The sequence below is a fragment of the Halichoeres trimaculatus genome, unplaced genomic scaffold, assembly GCF_033239565.1.
Source record: "Halichoeres trimaculatus isolate MK-OKI-2021-1 unplaced genomic scaffold, fHalTri1.1 fHalTri1_scaffold_4, whole genome shotgun sequence".
NCBI classification, from domain to species: domain Eukaryota; kingdom Metazoa; phylum Chordata; class Actinopteri; order Labriformes; family Labridae; genus Halichoeres; species Halichoeres trimaculatus.
Genome location: NW_027437182.1, coordinates 4,097,835 through 4,117,830, shown reverse-complemented (window position 1 = coordinate 4,117,830; position 19,996 = coordinate 4,097,835). Strand labels below are relative to the sequence as shown.

Sequence of the window (19,996 nt, the reverse complement as noted above, 5' to 3'; positions counted from 1 at the left end):
TCCCCCAGCTGAGTCAGCAGGAGTCATCCCCTTAGCTCATAAACACACACACATACACACACACACATTTCTTTATCACCATGTCTCCGTGGAGCAGAGACAGAAAGGAAAAGGTAACAATATTAACCTTGTCTCCTTGGTGTAGGATAACTGCAGCTTCACCCCTAAGGCTTCATACACACTTCCCTCTCTGAACATCTTTCTTTGGAGTATCAACGACCGGCTCCCTGAAGGCCTCAAAAAGCGTCTCTGAAAAATCCACACAAGCTGCAGTCAGCTGGGATTCACGCCACGCACGACGGATCCAAGTGTTGACACAATTTACCAGAAAACGAAATACAAAAAGTTCAGTATAAACTTTTAAAATAACTCCTGCAGCGTTATGTGCTCCCCCCGCTGGTGTTTGTTCCAACTCCGAACCGCTCTGGAGTCTGTCAGAATCAAGTCAAATATCTGCATGAACGAGTCTCAAGTCTCCTTGAAGGGAAATACAAGCAGAGTGGCATGAATTCAGGAGAAACTGAGAGAACATTCACAGTCTGAAGGGTTTCTGAGTTGTGACAGAGTGATGCCTGCATCTCTTCTGTCCCTGAATGTCAAAACTGGAGACTTGAATGTTTCATCTCTACAGCTCCCAGTCTTTCATAGGGTCACTTTACAGATCAGATACACTTTTCTACCCAGGAACTTTAGCAGAGTTTGACTTTTTGTGGAAACTTTGAGTCAAATTTGTCTCTGCAGAAGTCTCAGAAGTCCTTGTAACTAAACACCGAAGTCCATCAACGAGATCCTTGCAAAACTCTGACATCATGACTTTTCATTAGAGGTAGACCGATTTATCGGCCGGCCGATATATTGGGCCGATATTTGGACATTTGTCTCTATCGGCCGTCGGACGTATTTTCTTTTAAAAAGCCGATTTTTGATCCGTTGTATAAAATGATGCAATTTTTGATCAGGCACAAAAAAGATGAGCACCTCAAACTTGTGGAACCACTTAGATACATTACATACTTTTGTTCAAATTATATTAATAAGTTTAAATTTCTTTTTTGACATTTTAAGAAGAGTGTGAATGTTTACTACTGCTTGTTACATTGTGTGTTTACTCAGACAAAATATTTCATTGTTTTAAAAGCTGAATAAATGTTCAGAGGACTGGACACGACTTGTTGTAATAGATTTCTTTTAGTTGCTCAGAAATTGCTGCGTTTCACAAAAATGTGATAAATATATATTTATTTAACAATCGGCCTGAATATCAGATTAGAAAAATCGGCTTTGCATATCGGCATCGGCTGCCCAAATTTGGAAAGCATCGGCATCGGCCCCCAAAAAACCCACATCAGTCGACCTCTACTTTTCATTATAACAGGATCAGCCCAGACTTGATTGTCGGTCAACGTTTGAAGTCCAGTTATTGGCGGCCAAGTCTTGAGTAAGGACACCAAGGTAAGTAGGAGTCAATTTCCATCAAGACATATCTGTGAAATTATAATTAGATCTTGAACAGATATTGGAAAAAAAGTTATTTTTCAACCACAGGAACTTAACCCTGGAACTATGTGCATTTTGCGAAGAAAAACTAGAGTCTAAATTTAGTTCTGAGATGATAAATTTGCGATATGAGAAGGACGGGCCAGATGAAAGTTGTCAGTATAAAGGCTTGTTAGTTAAAGGTCCCATATTATGCAAAAATCACTTTATTAAATCTTTTAGTGAAATTTGTGGGTCTTTGTCTTTCCTCCCAGCCCACAAAATGTGATAATTAATGACAGAACCTGTACTTAGTAGAGCTTGTGAATGTAAAATCCTGAACTAAAACGAGCTGTTCGGAATTTGGAGATTTGCAGACGTCAGCGATTCCCTTTTTTGACCAATAAGAAGCAAGTCTGACCTGATGGGTCCACCGGAGCAGATACCCCCAAACCCCCTCCCCGCTGCCATCACTGCCATCACTGCTCTGTTTTTGGCTGTAAACAGCCACATATTTCCATGCACAAGCTTCCCATCTCAGAAGAAGACAGACTAAGTGTCTAGAGTTCATTTATCAAGGAAATGTTCCAGCTACACTCAGTAAAACTGTGCATGTGTGTGCTAGTCACTTCACGGCCGACTGCTTTTCCAACTTTGGACAGTACAACAGAGGGCTAGCCAATAGACTGGTCCTGAATCCAGGCGCATTACCAACCATCCTCCAACAAACCTGGGACCCTGGAAATGTGAGTATTTTAAATGCTGTGTGCTGTGGAGCAGATGGAAGAGCTTTTCCTCAGTGTCCCCCCTGTCTCTGTGTTAGCTTCAGGATGCTAACTTTAGCTGCGGTTAGCTTGTTGTTTCAGCCTGTAATGTTATGGTAAACGAGCTTCGCTGTTTTCTAAACATTGTGCACTCGGAGCTCGTGGTGGTGCTCTCAGTGACGTGGAAGAGCGGGGTGGTATCAGTGGTGGCTCATTTACATATGAAGGCCACGCCCACTAAATCAGAGCGTTCTGAACAGAGGGGCTATGAGAGCCTGGAAACAATGCTGCTGTGCTTGATTTATTGGCTTTTTGGACCAAAACATGTTACTACCATTCCATGAAGACATCAATGATCCAGATTAAACTACAGGAAAGGAGCAGAATATGGGAGCTTTAATCTCCAGAAGGAGCCTGATGACTTTCAGCGGGATGCATCCTTCTCAAACTGCTTTAGATCATCATTAAATATTCATCTGATGAGGAGATTATGACACATCAGCTTGGGGTCTTCTTCTGTGTTTGAACAGCTGTTGTAAACTGGATATCCACTGACATGTCTATTTTCAGACCAAATATGTAATTTCTCTTCCCACAAAGTCTGAGTATAGTAATTTGTTGTGGAAGTTGTTGTTGTTGGGTAAGTATTGAGCTTACGGATCAATAGCGGAGGAGTGGATCATGCTGCAGCAGAGGTTTAAGAAGTTTCAGTCGACTTCTGATGTTTCTTTTCTGGCTGCGACTTTGAGCTGTCATTGGAATTCATTAACTTTGACTGCAGTGAATCTAAGCTGAGGAGGACTCTAAAGGTTCATCTTTCAGTGCATTTATGAGCTCACGACAATTACTTTGACATGATAACATTTTCGAAACCATTTGTAGATGATGGAGAGGACATTACTGCGTGTATACTTTCCTAGATTGCAGAGAACAGCGAGGAAGAAGAGGGAAAGACAGAGAAGCTGTTTCCTTACAGCTCCCAGAGGACGGCCCTGAGGTAGGTGCTACATTACCAACTAATAAGCCCGCGCAGAAGAGCTGTAACAACCAAATATGTACACAACACACACAAACACACACACATATCAAGACATTTAAATTAGCAAAGCAAAGCAAAGCCTCTGCTGACATCTCCTGCAGAGTTTATTATGCGCTGCGTGCTGCAGAGCGATAACAAAATGATGGGAGATTTTTAAATGAGCCTCAAGAAAAGGAGAAAGTGAGGGGAGTAATGAAACTGTAGTGTGAGAAAGACAGAGAGGAGGAGGAGGAGGAGGAGGAGGAGGAGGGGGTGAATGGGGCAGAGGAGAGTCGAGGGAAGGATAGGGGGAAAATGGAAAAGGCCAGAGAGCTTCTGGATTTAGAAACAGAGATTCAGCAGTGCATTTAAAGTGACAGAGGAGGAGAGGGCGGGGAGGAGGAGAAGCACGAAAACCACAGAGCAGCCATCGCACACATACATAAATACTGCGTGCAATCATACATAATACATTATATATGCATGATACATGCATATTTTGTGCTGGTCTATCTGATCTGCTCCCTGCTGCAGGAGCAGACTCTGCAGTAATGATGCCTCTGCTGTGTTCAAACATCACGGCACATCACAGCTTTATGACAATCTTTGGATTACTGGAGTTTTCTGCACATTAGAGCTGAAAGCAGCAATGATCCTGATGTTTCATGTGTAAACATCTGTTTTAGTCGCTGGTGTCTGGTTTTAGAGCACAGCAGGACACTGAAACACTAAAACAAGCAGGGAATTAAGAAACCAATCCCTTCTCACTCCTCTGTCCTGTTTTTGTCTTTTCCTGTGTACGTTAGCATGAAGGTGGCTGGTTCCTGTCGCAGCAGCTAACTGTAGAGCCTCCCGAGGTGTCGCGAGCCTAACGTGATGAAACACCAGCGAGAGGAAGTGTCGACTTAATAACCCCAGAGATGTTCTGGCTCTCGCTGCCCATCTGTCCCCATCTGTCTTTACGCTCAGGTCGTGGGGGACACCAGGGGCCGTGTGGTGCATTATGTAACTTATCAGCAGAGCGTAGCTAACAGGGCTTAATGGGATGGGTACTGATCCGTTTCATTAGAGCACAGGTGGTTGGTTTGAAATCTGAACATAGGTTTCTAGTGTCTGAAACATTGAAAGAGGTGCTTTAAACAACAAGTTTGATCTCTCAGTAAGCAAAAATACGGATTTAGACATGTGTGTTTGTTTTGGAACAAACTTTCTGTGTTCTAGTCAATATTTTACTGGATACAACACAACAAGGTAAGGTATTTATCAGTACAGTTACGTAGCGCTGTTGTTTGAAATGTGACAACAAGCAAATGTTGTAAGTTTGTACCATATGTAAGCTACAAGTAGCACTACTAGCAGCCAGTTGCTACGACATTTCTGTAGGCTAATGTGATAATAAGCTAACCGTCAGTTCGTTCGGTTTGTCTCAGTACGGCGCGCATTTTGTGGCGTTTCCACTGACTTATCCAGGGACAGATCCCCAAATAACCAAGACGAGCCGTCCCACTTTTTGGGACCCTTCCGTATGGGTGCTAAACTGAACCGATCAGCTCTCGGGAGATGGAGCTACAACACTGCAGACCGTTGATTGGTCAAAAGAATCGTCACTTACCCCGACAGCGGCTGCATTTCTCCTGGCAGCACACAGACTTCTCTAAAACAAAGCTTGATTGTTCTTTGTATCAAAGAGCTACATGCCAATCACAGAGAGGATGAAATGCTGCATGTCTTCCATCTATGCTCTTTGTTTACTGCGGAGTAAACTGTGTCACACTGCTACGGCGTCACGCTATTGTTTAGCAGCTGCGGCTTTCGGAATCCGAGTTACACGCCCCCCACCACGAGAGGGCACAGTTTGCCGTGGAAACTCAAAACAAAATTAGGCTTAACTGTACCAAACCGTGCCAAACCGTACTCAACCAACCCGGACTGCTTGGTGGAAATGTGACTTAAGACACGTCTGTAATGTGTAACCTTAGTGAATCTACCAGTCAGAGCTAACGTAACCTAACTCTTCATTTTATTGATAGACTCTCAAGTTTGAACAGACCACTGCAGAATAACTGCTGACTATGGGTTGGAATCAACATTAGCACAAACAGTTTAGCTCCTTTAGCCTTTAGCTCGTGCTCTATTTCTCTCCTGTTTCTCTTTCTTCTGCTCTTCTGTCCTTTTTCTGTCTGATAGTTAGGCTCCAGTATCCACCATCACTACAAAATTAATCACAGAAATTGTTTCTCTCTTCTCACTACTAAACTTCATCAGTCGGCGTGGTGTTGTCATAGCAACTTAGACGTGCTGTAAATCAATCCGGTCCTGGATGACCTGATCAGAAGGGTAAGAAGTAGCATTTTGAAATTGCCTATATTGGTGCTGATAATCTCATTTTAAAGTGTGGATTACGATCAGGTACTTTGAAACTCCTCACAGGCCCTTTAAAGAAAGTTGCAGTTTCATCACAAGTTGTCTACAGAAGCTGGACTTTACTAGAAGCTTTAACCTTTCAGGAAACAACGAAAAAAAGTAGAGGATTCTGACACAACTTCACCCACTTTAAAGGTGTGTGGAGATAAAAAAAAAAGAACTTTCAAAGGGTCAAAACTCCAGCAATATTTCAAGTAAAGAGAACAACTTTTTTTTTTTGGAAGAAACAATAAAAAAGGAAACTTCTCAAAATTATAAAGTTTTTTGACAATCAGACACGTCTCAGGGAACAAACAGCAGATGTATGGTGGCCCTGAAGGTCATCTTTGCAAACACTTAATGACAGCAAAACACTTCACAAAACATGAAAAACTACTTTAAGGGTCACAAAAAATGTATGGACAGTAAAATATTTATCTATTTTTTAACCAAATGAGATGGTAAGGCGATTGAAGTGTTATGTAAACTAGTTTTGCATGCAATTAAAATATTTTGGGGGGTGTTGTAAAATGTTTTTTCCCATTGTTTTTTTCTTTTGTTGCTTTGCTTTTTCAAAAACAGCTGGAACTTTTTATGTTTTTGCAGTTTGAATGCAAAAACAATTCAATCCACATACTTTTTGGATGCAGAATATGTCAGTAAAATATCTCAGTTATCAGATCATGTTTATCAATAATGTTTCCTTGAATTATGCCATTTCCAAACTGTTTTCCCAGAGGTATTTTAACCTGTGCATGAAAACATAGAAACAAAAATCCTTATTTTGTTGAATTTGTTTCCTCTCTGTCCCTTCAGGATTTATTTCCTGCGACGCTGTTTGTAATATTGGAGGACTGCATTGAAAAGAGGCGCACGTCCAATTTCCCCACTTCATGGATATGAAGAACCCTCAAATTAAACCTGCAGGTCGGCTCTTCTTCTCATTTTCACATTTTCATTTCGGATCCGCTGTGAATCCTCTACAGAGGCAACAAAAGGCAGGAGTGTGTGTCTCTGCCAAAACACCAACAGGCTGCGCTCCCTCGGCCCTGCAGGGTGTCTGCTGCACGTCTTTTGGCAAACAACAAAGAGGAAAGCAGGTACGGTGATGAAAGTTTCATATTCAGAGACCAATCTGTGCAAAGTGGGGCTGCATTTCTGCACGGCTCGTGTTTCCAGCCTCTGAGAGCTTCACGTCCTCGTGTTGGTGTTTCATTACTGTGAATGGGAAGTCTATTATCTGAGGTAATAACGTGAGTTCAGTTCAAAGTGAGTGGTTGTGTGGCAGCGAGCCGCCTGTTCCTCCTACTGTATTCATCCTCACCTCACACACACTCACACAGACTCACACACACTCACACTCACACAGACTCACAACAACACCTTTTTGTTGCACTTCAAAGTGCAGGCATACAATCTGTTCTCTCACACGACCGGGGAAAACACACAACACACGCACACACAGAGCTGCTTATCCCATCACTGCCAAAACACTGAGCACGCTGACATGTGAGACACAAAAATGGGCGCCCATCACAGGTATTTTTGTTGGCAAAGAGTCCGTAATGACAGGAAATGTGTGAGAGGTGAGAGGGTTTCTGTGTGACGGGGAGGAGCAAACTACAGAGACAGAGAGGAGGAATGTTCCAGATTAAACAGTGAAAAATATATTAAGAAATATCTTAAGAGAAATGGAAAAAAATTCCTGATAGCATCAACAGTATAGATTTATTTGAAGAAGACACTTCTTTATTTTCAATTTAAAACCTCTTTGTGTGGGAGCTTCTGCCATTAATTGATAATATATATCAGTTTGGATGAATAATTCTGGGTCTTAAATCAGAAAATATGACATTTTAAAGTTTTTAGTGACAAAATAATAGTAATATGTGCAAACTGTTGTTCTATATTGAGGAGTTTAGTAGTTAAAGGTCTGTTTGAGATGTTTGTGGACAAATGTTTGACCAAGTATAAGAGCTGTCAGCGTTACTGTCACTGCAATTAAAGTCAGTAATTAAGTGGTGGTTTGTTGGCGTGCTGTTTCCTCTCTTTTGCATCTTCCTGCTTTCTGGTTCCTATGATGAAAAATATGTAGTATTATAAGAATGTAAATGCAGGATCATATTTTGCATCTTTCTTTTATTTTTGCATTTGTATTCTGTTTACCTCTTCTCTTCTTTGTAGTTTCTCTTTTTAAACTTTTTATTTTTTATTTTTGTTGATTGATTTATTTCACTGATCACCTGCTTCATCTTTTTTGGAGCTCTGTAATTTTCTGAGGATGTAAAGATGCGAATGCCAAATTTGTGGCTCATTTTACGTGAACGTGTCATGCAGTCATGACCAATCACAAGGCTTGAGGTCTGAAATGCCTAGTAACAGTTTGGAGAAGGTGCACGCCACGCCAGGACAAAACCCGATGTGTCTCTAGTTGGATGTGACTTTCAGTCACAGACCAGGATGATGATCCTCTCCTGGTTCATGTTGGGCTGTAAAAACTCAAATCTGTTGACTCCTGGACTAACTCTGCTCATTAGCCACGGTTACATGAGGAGTTTTTGGTCTTTCCGAACGGATTCTTTCTGAATGACTTTTGCGAAAACAAAAGGAATATTCCAATCTCTGGTCTACATGCGCCGCTGTAATCAAACAGAAGAGTCAATGGGGCATGCGCAGAAAAACGTAAACATCACGAGATTTATCAAAGCTGGAGGACGACAGTTTGTTTATCACGGTGTTGCAATACTCCATATTGCGAGTTTGTCGTCTGTCCAGTCTTGAAATTATGTTCAGTTCTTCAAAGTTTGGACCAAAAACAAACTTTCCTCCAGTGCTGACGGCTCGCCGCCATTTTTAAAGTTGAGGAACGTCTCTAGTTGCGTCTTACGTCATATCTGAGCATGCACTGAAAGAACGCACCCTGACAACTTTGAGTCTGAGTGGATACATGATACCTCAATCAGTTTGGGGAAAGGAATATTCCACCCCTGAGAAACCGATTAAATGTCCGTTCTGATTGGCACTTTTCTTTCAGAATGAGTTGTATACAAAGGTTAAATTCTTTTCGTTTGAGCAAATAAACCGAATGCAAGAGGAATATTTGGGTCCATGTAAACGTGGCTACTGACTGACTAACTGATACAAAACGCTGCTGCCAGGCTTTTAACCCGTACTTTTAGCTGCCCTCCACTGGTTACCTGTGATTTTAAGATTTTACTACTTGTTTTTTAAACCCCCAATGACCAGTCTCTCGCCTATATATCCAGACACCTCTGAACTGACAAAGACTTTGTTTACGTTTGCCCCTCTGCGCATGTGCTGTACTCTCTGGAGCACTGACTCCTTTCTTTGAGGGGCAAATGTAAACAAAGTCTTCGTCAGTTCAGAGGTCAGTACAGCCGCACAGCGCTGTCTGTAGTGACACAGACTGCAGCAGAGGACTATTTCGGAGCGGACCATGATGGAATATTGTTGAAAAACACGAGTTTTTGGACGATTAATGCAGTTTTAGGAGCGGCGCTGTCTATGCCCTGATGGATCCCATTAAACGGACGTCCGCTGCACGATTTTGGATCTAAATATCTCCCGAAACACTGCTTGGATCAGGAAAACCTTCTGGGTGAGTATTTTGTTCTACTTCATTCTATAAACAATGTAAAAAGTGTATAAACCAAACTTATCCTTTAACACATTGACTTGAGTAGAAACCTTTCTGATCCAAGTCCAGGATGGAGCTGGATCAGAGATGCCCCTATTGTGCTTTAGCTGTCAGGCTATGCATGTTAGCTTCTGTGTTGGAAGAGGGCAACATAGATCTATGATTAAGGCTATGAAGTTCAATTTAATGGAGACGTATGACGCAAACTTAAGCCAAGATGCATGGATGCAACTTTTGAGACATAACTTTACTTAGTGGGCAGCATTTAGCTTAATAATAAATGTAAAAAAAGATCAAAAAGTATGTTTTCATTTGATTTCCAAATCAGGAAACTTATACGAATTGCTGAGTATTTTTCAGACAGACTTAAAACCTTATATAAATATAAAGCTTATATAAAATAATGTAGTTTATAGATTTAATATGATAGTTTCACAGCCATAGTTTCTGCATATCTTTCTATTGTGTTCTTCCTCTTTGGGCCTTTATTGGGATTAAAACAAAAAAGCCTCGACTCACACATTTCTACTAATGAGTGACGTCGGGTGAATTTACATAAGCTGTAAAATGCAAATCAGGGAGATGAAGTCTGGAGACAGTTTCCCTGCAGAAAACACAGATTATCATAAAAACACATAGAGGTATTAACCGGGCTGAATGTGTTGATCTATCACTGGGTTTAAAAACAACAAGTACAGAAACTTCTGGATCCTCGTGGCGTTGTTGGACCAAAATGCTAATTTTAGCCCTGAGGAGAAAACTATGAATCAGATCAAATAGACTCAAAAAATTTAAGCACTGAATATTTTATGATTCATTCAGAGGCGTCCAAGCAGATGTTGAACTGGTTTTATTCTTTGCATTGACCCATTTTTGCGCTGCTTAATCCCAGTATCTCCTCATGAATCCATCCATTCTTCTGTTAACACAGTCGTCTTTATTCCACAGCCAGGATATAGGAAGCTTATAAATCCACTCCCACTCTCACATTTACAACCTCCGATGGTTTAAATAGCCACAAATCACAGCTCTATCTGCGCCGTGTTGCCCTGGCATAAATCACAGATTAAATCCTTCCCTCGCAGCCTCGCGGCAGACGCCTCAGAGGCGTCCATTTTGTTTGTTTGTTTTTAGAAGCTGAGATTTATCTGGACCCCTGCTGAGAGGGACAAAAACTGGCCCCACCAGCCCAGCTCCAAGTCTGGCCTCGCTTCACGCTTCATGTTATGACTAACGCAGAAAAGGGAGGGTGGAGGGGACAGACAGGAATGTAGGTGAGGGCGAGGGTGCATGGGAAAAACGCCGGTCAGTCTGAGAGTTAAGTGTTATTAAAAACACCTTAGCTTCAGGCTGTTTTAAAGACCTACAGTCGAGACATGGAGGAACTCTTTCACATGAGAAGGAAGACAAACAAACCCGCTTAACTTTCTCTACACACAGAGGAACACGAGCGCTGCTTTCCATGCAGCACGTGGCGCAGACGTCTGCAGAAGCTCTTCCCATAAGTGATCCAAACACTCAGGAGATTAACACATAAACACCAACCTTTTAATCTGCACACTAACAGATCCCTAAAGCTTTAGCGGCACAGCAGTGTGAGCAACACACTCGTCATAACGTCCTCAAACACTCGCCCCCTTCAGCGGTTGAGGGTTTTTTCCTGGTTTAAAGCCTCCTGACTCAGTCGTAGCCAGCTCTCTGCTGTAGGTGTAAACTTTGGATGCAGAATTCATGATGAAACAGTCAGAAAGATCATCCTCTGTTTGAGGAACTAAAAGCTCCTGGTATATGGTTCCTGTTGGAGATGCACCGATGCTAATCCTGGTATCAACTATCGGTGTATTGGTGCTGCTCAAAGTTGGATCGGTATCTGTGGGAAGGGGCTAATCCATGATGCTAATCCAGGCAACTTGCTCTACACCTTTCTTTTACTGGCAGTCTTGGCTTCTTGATTTGATTTAACACTGCGATCAGGTAGGAATCGATATTGGTTAAAACCCAAAGCCGAGGTATGGGTATCAGTATCAAAACCAGAAAATTGATTTGGTGCATCCCCAGTTCCTGTGGCCTATTATTTGTCTGCATTTCCAGCAAAAGGCCAAAGACCTGGGTAGACTTTCCAAAATCAGGGCAGCGATGTGTGGAGAAAGAATAAATGTAGTTACAATACACTGCTAGACCAGTAGAGGGCGGTAAGACTTCAACAACAGGCTAGCATTTTTATGTGTAGCAGCCAAAATTTCACCTCAAAGTCCCACCATCAGGATGGGAACCTTGCATATTTGAAACAATATGGTACCAATACCCAGTACCTGGCAACTGGTATCGGTACTAAATGGTACCAATTTTCAAAACTTTTGTTTGTTTAGGTGGTAAAAAATATAAATTTGTTAAACAATAAATTTTTTTTTTTTCAATTTAACATAATATTTTTTTCAATATATGACCTTACAATGCTGTGTTCAAGTCTAGCATGGAAAATCACCTACTCCCCCAAAGTCACAAGGATGCTTTTAGGTACCTAAACATGGTACCTTTTGATTTTAAGTGAATTGGTACCTGGTACTTTTGACAGAATTTGGTCGTTACCTATAAAAGTACCTAATTCGGTTCCAATCCCTATCTCATCATGCGGCTCTGCCTATCATCGCTTAACCAAGATCCCATTACACTCCACACTCGCTCCAGAAATGACGATTCTGGGCAAGGTTTTGGGCATGCTATTAGGGCTGCAACTATTAGTCGACATAATCGACTACGTCAACGAAAAAAAATCATCAATGCAAATTTTAAGTCGACGCGTCGTATTATTGTTTTTATTGTTGTTGTCACATGGTGAAATCAAATACCAGGGGGTAATACTCATTTGTAACTTCAGTTCACACCATGAGGTGCTGTGTTATTGGATACTTTTATGGGAAAAGATCACTAAGTTCATACGTGAGGAATATTGATGAGGAAAAATCTCCACTTCCAGAGAGCTCTGTGCGCTGACGGAGGCTCTGGCGGAGCTTGTCAGCTCCCGGAGTTTAGCGTCTGATAACGTGATCTAGAGAGTCTCCTTCACTCTCTGTTACCAACAGTTTTTCAGGATCTGAGTCACAAACTAGTGTAAAAAATTCCCCTAGCTTTTGAAAAGAGAGGACACTTATCACTCTCAAGCTCACACTGCACCGGTAACACTCAGCGGGGAGGAAGAGGGGCGGAGTGCGCATGAGCGAAGTGGAAGTAGCACATGTAGAGAAACGAAACGCGTTGTTATGGAGAGTCAGATGGGATCACACAGAGAGCAAAGCCCCAATGAGCAAATAAACATTAGAAAACGAGCCCAAAGTCACCAATAAGCGGTCTGTCCAACACTGCGTACAACAACTTAATTTCCCTGTTACCTGCTTCATTCAGTTTGAGATTTAGCCTATTTATTTTTTTTGTATAGCCTAGTACTTATATTTTTGCACGTCATCATGAATGAAATAAAGACAAACAAACAAACAAACATGACACAGGGCTGACCAATCAGAGGTGAGAACCTAACTCTGGGTAAATGCAGTGAAAATGCAACACACAGGTTGAATTATAAAGGTCTGCACATTTTAAAGGCCAAATTAGGTTGAAACTCAAAATAATCGTGATGAATCGACTAATCGAAAAAATAATTGATAGATTAGTCGACACTAAAAATAATCGTTAGTTGCAGCCCTACATGCTATAAACTTGTGGTGTAAGCAGTGACGGAGAGAAACTGTAGCAGGACAGCGCCTTGCTCCTCTGCCCCATTCTTGAAAACATCCTGCTCTGCACTCTTTTCAAAATTCGTCCGTTCCCACTCGGAACTCGGAAATTCCGACTTCCAAGTACAAATGGAATGCACCATTAATGTGAACAAAGGAGCGCAAACTTTTGCTGCTCCACCATTCAGAAACATTCAGCTTGCAGACCACATCCTCCAAAGTTCCTGGACATCTGGAAAGTACATCCCTCAGAAATTAAAAACTTTATTAACCCAGAACTAAATTAAGACCATAGTCCTTGAAACAGACGGTATGGTTTCTAACTGATCAGTCATCCTTAGCGACACGCAACCACAATTTCCCACTCTGTCTACAGTCTGTCGGTAAAAGCATGGAAACACCTTAAACAAAAGTCTCAAACTTGTGTCATCAACAGGGTTCCCGCGGATCCTTGAAAAGTCTTAAAAGGCATTGAACTCATAATTCTAAAAATAAGGCCTGAATTGGCTTAAAAAGTCTTAAAAACAAATTTCAAAAGTCTTAAAAATTTGAACACATTGGTAAGATTTATGTTAGTTTGAAGCAAAAAAAAAATTAAGTAACATTTATCTAAGTAATTTCCTGATTTACTCTCGTGGCAACATTGCATAATCACTATAGCGGAACTTAAAAAACAGTGATGTGGTTGCACCAGGAACTTTTAAAGCAGACGCATGTCTTGGTTCTACCTAGGGTGCCTGGAGTGAGAAAAAAATGAGGAAAAATTGGCAAAAAAATCCAAAAGTGGCTTAGGGAAATTGATTATGGCAGCACAATTGAGAATTAAATTTGAAATTAAATTTCAAAAACCATGTAAACATTCAAAAAATGTTTGTGACAGTGGCCAAAAGAGATGAATGGAGGCAAAACAGGCATAAAGTTGTAAAAATGGGGTTAAAAAAAGGTAAAGTGATATTGTATGTAAAATAAACATTGGGTCAAAATTGCCTCTAACCCAGGTAATTCATGTGGTGTTTTTGTTTGTTAGTTTTGCTTGTTACAATTGTGGTTCGTTGTCGACTTGTTTTCAAATTTGAGTTCCAACGTCATTAAAAAAAGCCTTAAAAAGTCTTAAATTTAACTTGCCTTGAGCTGTAGGAACCCTGTTCAAGTATTTCTGAGGTATTTTCTATCATCTCAAAATAACAGTTTTTAAAAGAGACAGAATCAGTCTTTATAAAGAGAGATAATCTGTAAATCGAGTCTGTTTGCAGAGCTAAATGTTTGCTCTCATTGGGACACGGACGAAATATTTCTCTGGAGTTTTTGGGGAGATTTTGAAAGTAGGTCAACAGCGTGACCATATTTTCAAACCCCCTGAAACCAGCAGCAGACGCACATTAATGCAGTGACACACAAACAGCTCAGCATCTCAATCAGGAGGGGGTGGAAATCATTTCACCATAACGAGGAAATTTACACACAAACGGAAACTAATAATCCACCAAATTTAATACCATGATGGAGGAAAAACAGCTCCTGGATTTCTTCTAGAAAGACAGTCGCTTACGGTCCAACATTTACTTTGAGTTTTTTGCCCCTTGTACAAAGATTTGAGGTTGTCACAAATTGTCTTTCATACTTTGATTTTCTGTAGCACTAAATATTGTTCACAAGGACTCACATCTGTTCAGTCTTCATCACTAGAGCTGCAAAAACCGTTGAGATGTTCACCAGTTATCCAGGTAAAGATATTGAAGATGTGCTGTTTTCAGCCTCAAAAAGAAAAAGGATTTGATGATCAAAAAATGAGTAAGGTCTTTAGATTTAGACTTTTTATTTCTCAGAAAAACAATCTAAAAACATTGTGTGAGGCTTTTGGTGAAATGCAATGAAAATTTTGCAGATTTTGCATGCATTTTCTGTATTTGGCCCTACAAATTGTGAAGTAACTGCCGGTTAAAACAATGTAAGAAATAGTTTGTTGCAAGACAAAGAGTTTGCATGCTAAAATTGAAAGATAATAATACAATATAAGACAAAAACGTCTGTTGCAGCCGCACTCACAACCAGCCAGAATATGAATTCAGGGGTCATAAGAATCGAGCACACACATGGTTAGCACAGGATAAACTGGGAAATGAGGAGATTTTAGGGTTTTGTAACTTCAAACAGGGACAGTCTTGGACTTCAGGAATCCAAACCACCTCAGCACTAATGGATGGTTCAGAGGGCTGGGACAACGAACTGATAAAAAAAATAAAAATTGGTGAGTAAAAACGTCCACAACGTTTCTTCTATAATCGATGCACTGTGCTGCGCCATTACTGTATTAGTTTCTTCTCAGTTTAATTTGTCTTCTTCCTTTTTGTTGGATTATTTAGCTGTTGGCAACTCGCTAAAGGTGCATTACCGCCACCTACTGGACTGGAGTGTAGATTACCTGGGCTGCAGGACTGTACCAAGCGGCAACCTCTGATCTGAGAATATGAGACAAAGTGCTGCAGAAGTGCTAAAATCTGCTGTTTCTCGAGTGTTCACTTGAGGCTGGCTCCAGAAGTATCGGAAGTTACATACCCACCAAGCCAAAAAAAGTTGTTTTCAAAGCAGAAATTAACCTATTTACACCCTGGTTCAAAAAATGTCTCCTGTCTGAGTCACTAATTTTACTACCAGCACCCACTGTACGGGGGTGAATTTTTTCTAACGCGGCCGTTCGGAGGATATTAAGCTCCCCCAATAAGAGGCACAGCTGAGGGTCACTATAGTTGTAGGCGAAGCCCTTGCCCCTACCAATATGGCTGCTATAACCGATGTGCTTCATTTTCCATTTCAGAAACAGACGGGTGACATCGGCGAGACTACGTCCATGTTTTATACAGACTATGGACTGTATGCGTCATATGTAAACAGAACTGCATGGCGGAGGAGAATCCGAGCCGGCAGGTCGAGGAAACAAGTAAACACGTGAATAATGGCAGAGCTGGAGAAGCTGTTAATTCAAAAAATCCCAGAGTTTGGGAGAATTTCACTCTGAGTAAAAGCACACAGTGTGGTAATTGACAAAAATGACCCGGCATGGCACGGCAGTTCAACTGCAATGATCCAGCTCTTAAAACGAGATGATGAGCCTGGAGCTCAACAGCGAGGTGAGAAGCTACAAAATCCCACATACACTCCTTTATATGTTGTGAAATGTATTGTTTGTCTTTTAGGACTTGTTAAGTTTTTTTATTAAATCATCACCCCGTTTGAAAACCACGAGGAGTTAATTAAACCACGAGGAGTTCATTAAACTAACGTTAGCATTAGCGTTAGCTGCTACAGATAGTGGTAGAGCAGAGGGGGTGAACTGTTTGACCTGCAGGTGAAAAGATTGAGGACACATTTTTATTTATTTACCTTTTTGGTCCACTAAGTTCTTAATTTGATGACAATATCAACATATTTTTGTGTTATTTTGCCCAGTAATCGATTACTGAAATAATCAGTTGCAGCCCTAGTTCAGATAAACACAGCATAGCAGAAAGAAATGAAGCCAGATGAGGAAACGCAGCAACAGCAGGAGGAGCAGGAGGAGCAGGAGGAGGAAGCAGAGCTCAAAAAGCAGACGTGCAGGAGGAGGTGAAAGCGTGTACTTACTGAGCACGTAGAGGGAGAGAGCCAGGCCCGCCAAGCAGAAACCCTCAAAGAAGCGCAAGGTGCTGAACATGGTGACGTTTACAGAGAAGGCAACACTCAGACCAAACACCAGCATGAAAAGCACCGACAGAATCAACACCGGGTGGCGGCCAAACCTTCGAGGCAGAGACAAGCAGAGAAAGAGGGAGAAAGTGTCACAAACAGGAGTGAAGCTTTTGACGGGCAGGCAGGAGAAAGAGGACGTCCTGCTCTTTGTGTCCTCTGACTCTGTGGACGTTTGTGGGTCAGGAGGTCGGGGCAGAGCTGGAGCGTGCTCGGACCGTGAATGTCTTTACATTGTCGCCATGGTTACTGATCCCAAACACAATACAGGGGATGTTTTCCCACGCTGCTGCTCAGGTGGCTGAACGGCTGCAGACGTGAGCAGCGTGAATGGAACGGTCACAGTGGGCTTTAAAGGGTCAGTTCACCCAATTACACATCATTATCTCACTCAGTCTGTCGATTAGATCAGGTTTGGATTTGATTAATTCAAAGGGAACTTTTCTATCTGGAGACAATGTCCCACTAACTGACGGACAATTCCTACTGCCTCTGCTTTCTGTGGATAAACCACGCTCACTCTGACGCATTTCTGCCTTTAAGATTTGTCTAATTCACAGACTTTCCTGCAGCCAATTAGAATTAATAAGATGTCCAAACCTGTCTCGTTAATCCACCTCTTCCACTAGAGCAGCAACGACATGTGGCCAGATGTTTAAAAATGATTACCATCCTTTTTTTTAAGCTAGCTTCTCAATGCTGCATCTCAGGTTCTCCGTCCTATGTGATGCTTAATAAATGTTTTTTGGTTTAGGACATTTAATCGTGGACTTCAGAAATGCTGTTGAGGTTTTTATTATCAGATATTTTAAAGACTCCACTCATAAGTCCCAGTGTCCCTATTACAACAAAATATATCCAAGAAATCGGCAGAGAAAAACACACATCTCGAGGTGTCATTTGTGTTGTCCTGGGAAAATTTGATCCAACCACTGAGAAACATCTTTTAGAAATCACCAATTTTAGTGCAGATATTCTCTCTTTCAATCATGGATTATGAAAAGGCAAATATATAAAAGTGAGGCTATTTCAAGATCTCTTAGAAACAGGGGTGCAAACTTGTCACATTTCGGTAAAATTCACCTTTTAGGGAATTATAGGGCATCTAATTCACTTTGTGGTTGTATGTTTTCCAAGCTTCTTCATCTGTTATTTTAATGATGCACATGATGTTGGTTAAACTGCAATGGTCGTGCAGCTGTTGCATTACCCCTCTTTAAGCCGTTTAAATAACTTCCTCTGTTTGTTCACAACAGTGTCAGTTTGTTTTGAAAAGTGGAGGGACAATAACCTGCAGCAGAAGTGACTTTGAGGAAGCACTTGGGGCGATGAATTGTCACCTTTTTTATAGGGATGCACGATATTGGATTTTTGCCGATATCTGATATATCGGAACCCTGTGGGCAGATACCGATACCGATACAAGTTTGTTTGTTTTTTTCCCTGTAAAGAAAGCTCAGACTATCCTGTACTGGAATTTATATGTTACTCTTATTGTGACGGTCTTATTTGTTTAAGAAACACACATAAAACAAGACAAAAAAATATTTGATTTTACCACAAATAAGAAATGTATTATTTTTTCAAACTCAAGACATTCAGTATTGAAATACAGAAAAATAATTTCTTTAGATCACATGAACTTTAAATGTACAATGCATTTTTAAACATAACCAAGTTGCATTTGATTATTTTGGAGCTACTGTAACAACCTGGTGACAGACACAGAACTCTGCAGTGCAAATAAATGAAGTGCTACATTTTATTTAAGGAGCTTATTTTTCAGATTGAAAATAATAATAATGCTAACTGAATAGCACATTATCGGCCGTGCATATCGGCAGAAATTTTCATATCTGCAGATACTGATAAACGTGTTTTTAAGCTGTTATCTGCCGATATTGTGCCGATAATATCGTGCATCCCTACTTTTTTACCCATGATGAGTTTGCACCCCTGTAGAAAGTCTTCAAAGGGTCCCAGTGTTGTAAGATGTGTCTTTCGTCTCTGTCACTTTCACACACCCATGACCACTTCTTATGCGGTGTGATGTTGTCTTTCTGATTTTTAGCTATGCCACTTTTAGATGGCACCTTACAGATGCTCTGAGGAGGATCTGTTCTAATGAGACTCCCTCGCCACCTTCTGGTCCGTAGTTGCCGCACACTCTCGTAAATTACTTTTAGCAAAGTGTGTGTTTATTTTGGAATTAAATAGAGATCAGATCAAATTTTCTTTGTTCAAAACAACTTTTTACTGGATACAATGCAGTGAGGTAAGGTACTAACAGTACAGTTACATAGCCCTACGGTTTGAAACGTGACATCAAGCAAACATTGTAGCAGCCAGCTATATGTAGTGCTATCGGCAGCCTGGTGCTCCGACGTATGTGTGGGCTAACGTAACAACAAGCTAACTATCAGTTTGTAAGCAGTTTAGCTGTCTATATTTAGCGCAGCTGGCTGTTCGGTGCTCTAAGACGTGTCTGTAATGTGTAACATCAGTGAATCCTGGTTATGTCCTGCCAGTCATCTACCAATCAGAGCTAACGTAACCTCACTCTTCATTTTATTGATAGACTCTCAAGTTTGAACAGACCACTGCAGAATAACTGCTGACTGTGGGTTGGAGTCAACATTAGCACAAACAGTTTAGCCCATGTGTTAGCCATTAGCTCATGCTCTGTCTCTCTCCTGTTTATCTTTCTTCTGCTCTTCTGTCCTTTTTCTGTCTGACAGTTAGGCTCCAGTGTCCACCATCACTACAAAAATAATCACAGAAATCGTTTTTCAGCAGAGAAAAACACAGATCTCTCTTCTCACTTTTAAACTTCGTCAGCTGGCGTGGTGTTGTCATAGAGACCTACACGTGCCGTAAACCAAATGGTCCTGGTCCACCCGAACTGGAAGGTAAGAAGTAGCGATTTAAAGTAACCTGTAACCTGTAATATTGGTGCTGATAATCTCATTTTAAAGTGTGGATTATTATCAGGCATATGTCTAGAAGGGAGACTTTTGCAAGTTCGCTTAGAACCTCCTCACAGGAAGTTTAATTTTGTAAAAGTCTTGTTTACTTTTACCTGACATTACTGTGTTTTTAACCCATAAACTGTATAACATATGGATGTAATCTTCGCTACGTCACCCATCTGTTTCCTGATGCGAAGTAAAGATGCTGATCATTGGCAGGGGCCATATTGGATACAATGCAGGCTTTGAGCTGA

At 41.1% G+C, this 19,996-nt stretch overlaps 1 protein-coding gene across 1 annotated transcript in view; it reads right to left on the bottom strand.

Annotated features, from left to right (window-relative positions):
- Positions 1-19,996, bottom strand: part of slc22a23 (solute carrier family 22 member 23) — a 63,867-nt gene that overhangs the window by 22,618 nt on the left and 21,253 nt on the right. The window contains exon 5 of the mRNA XM_074667470.1: positions 16,672-16,826. Coding sequence (XP_074523571.1) covers positions 16,672-16,826 — 155 coding nt within the window. The remainder of the gene's footprint in view (positions 1-16,671; positions 16,827-19,996) is intronic.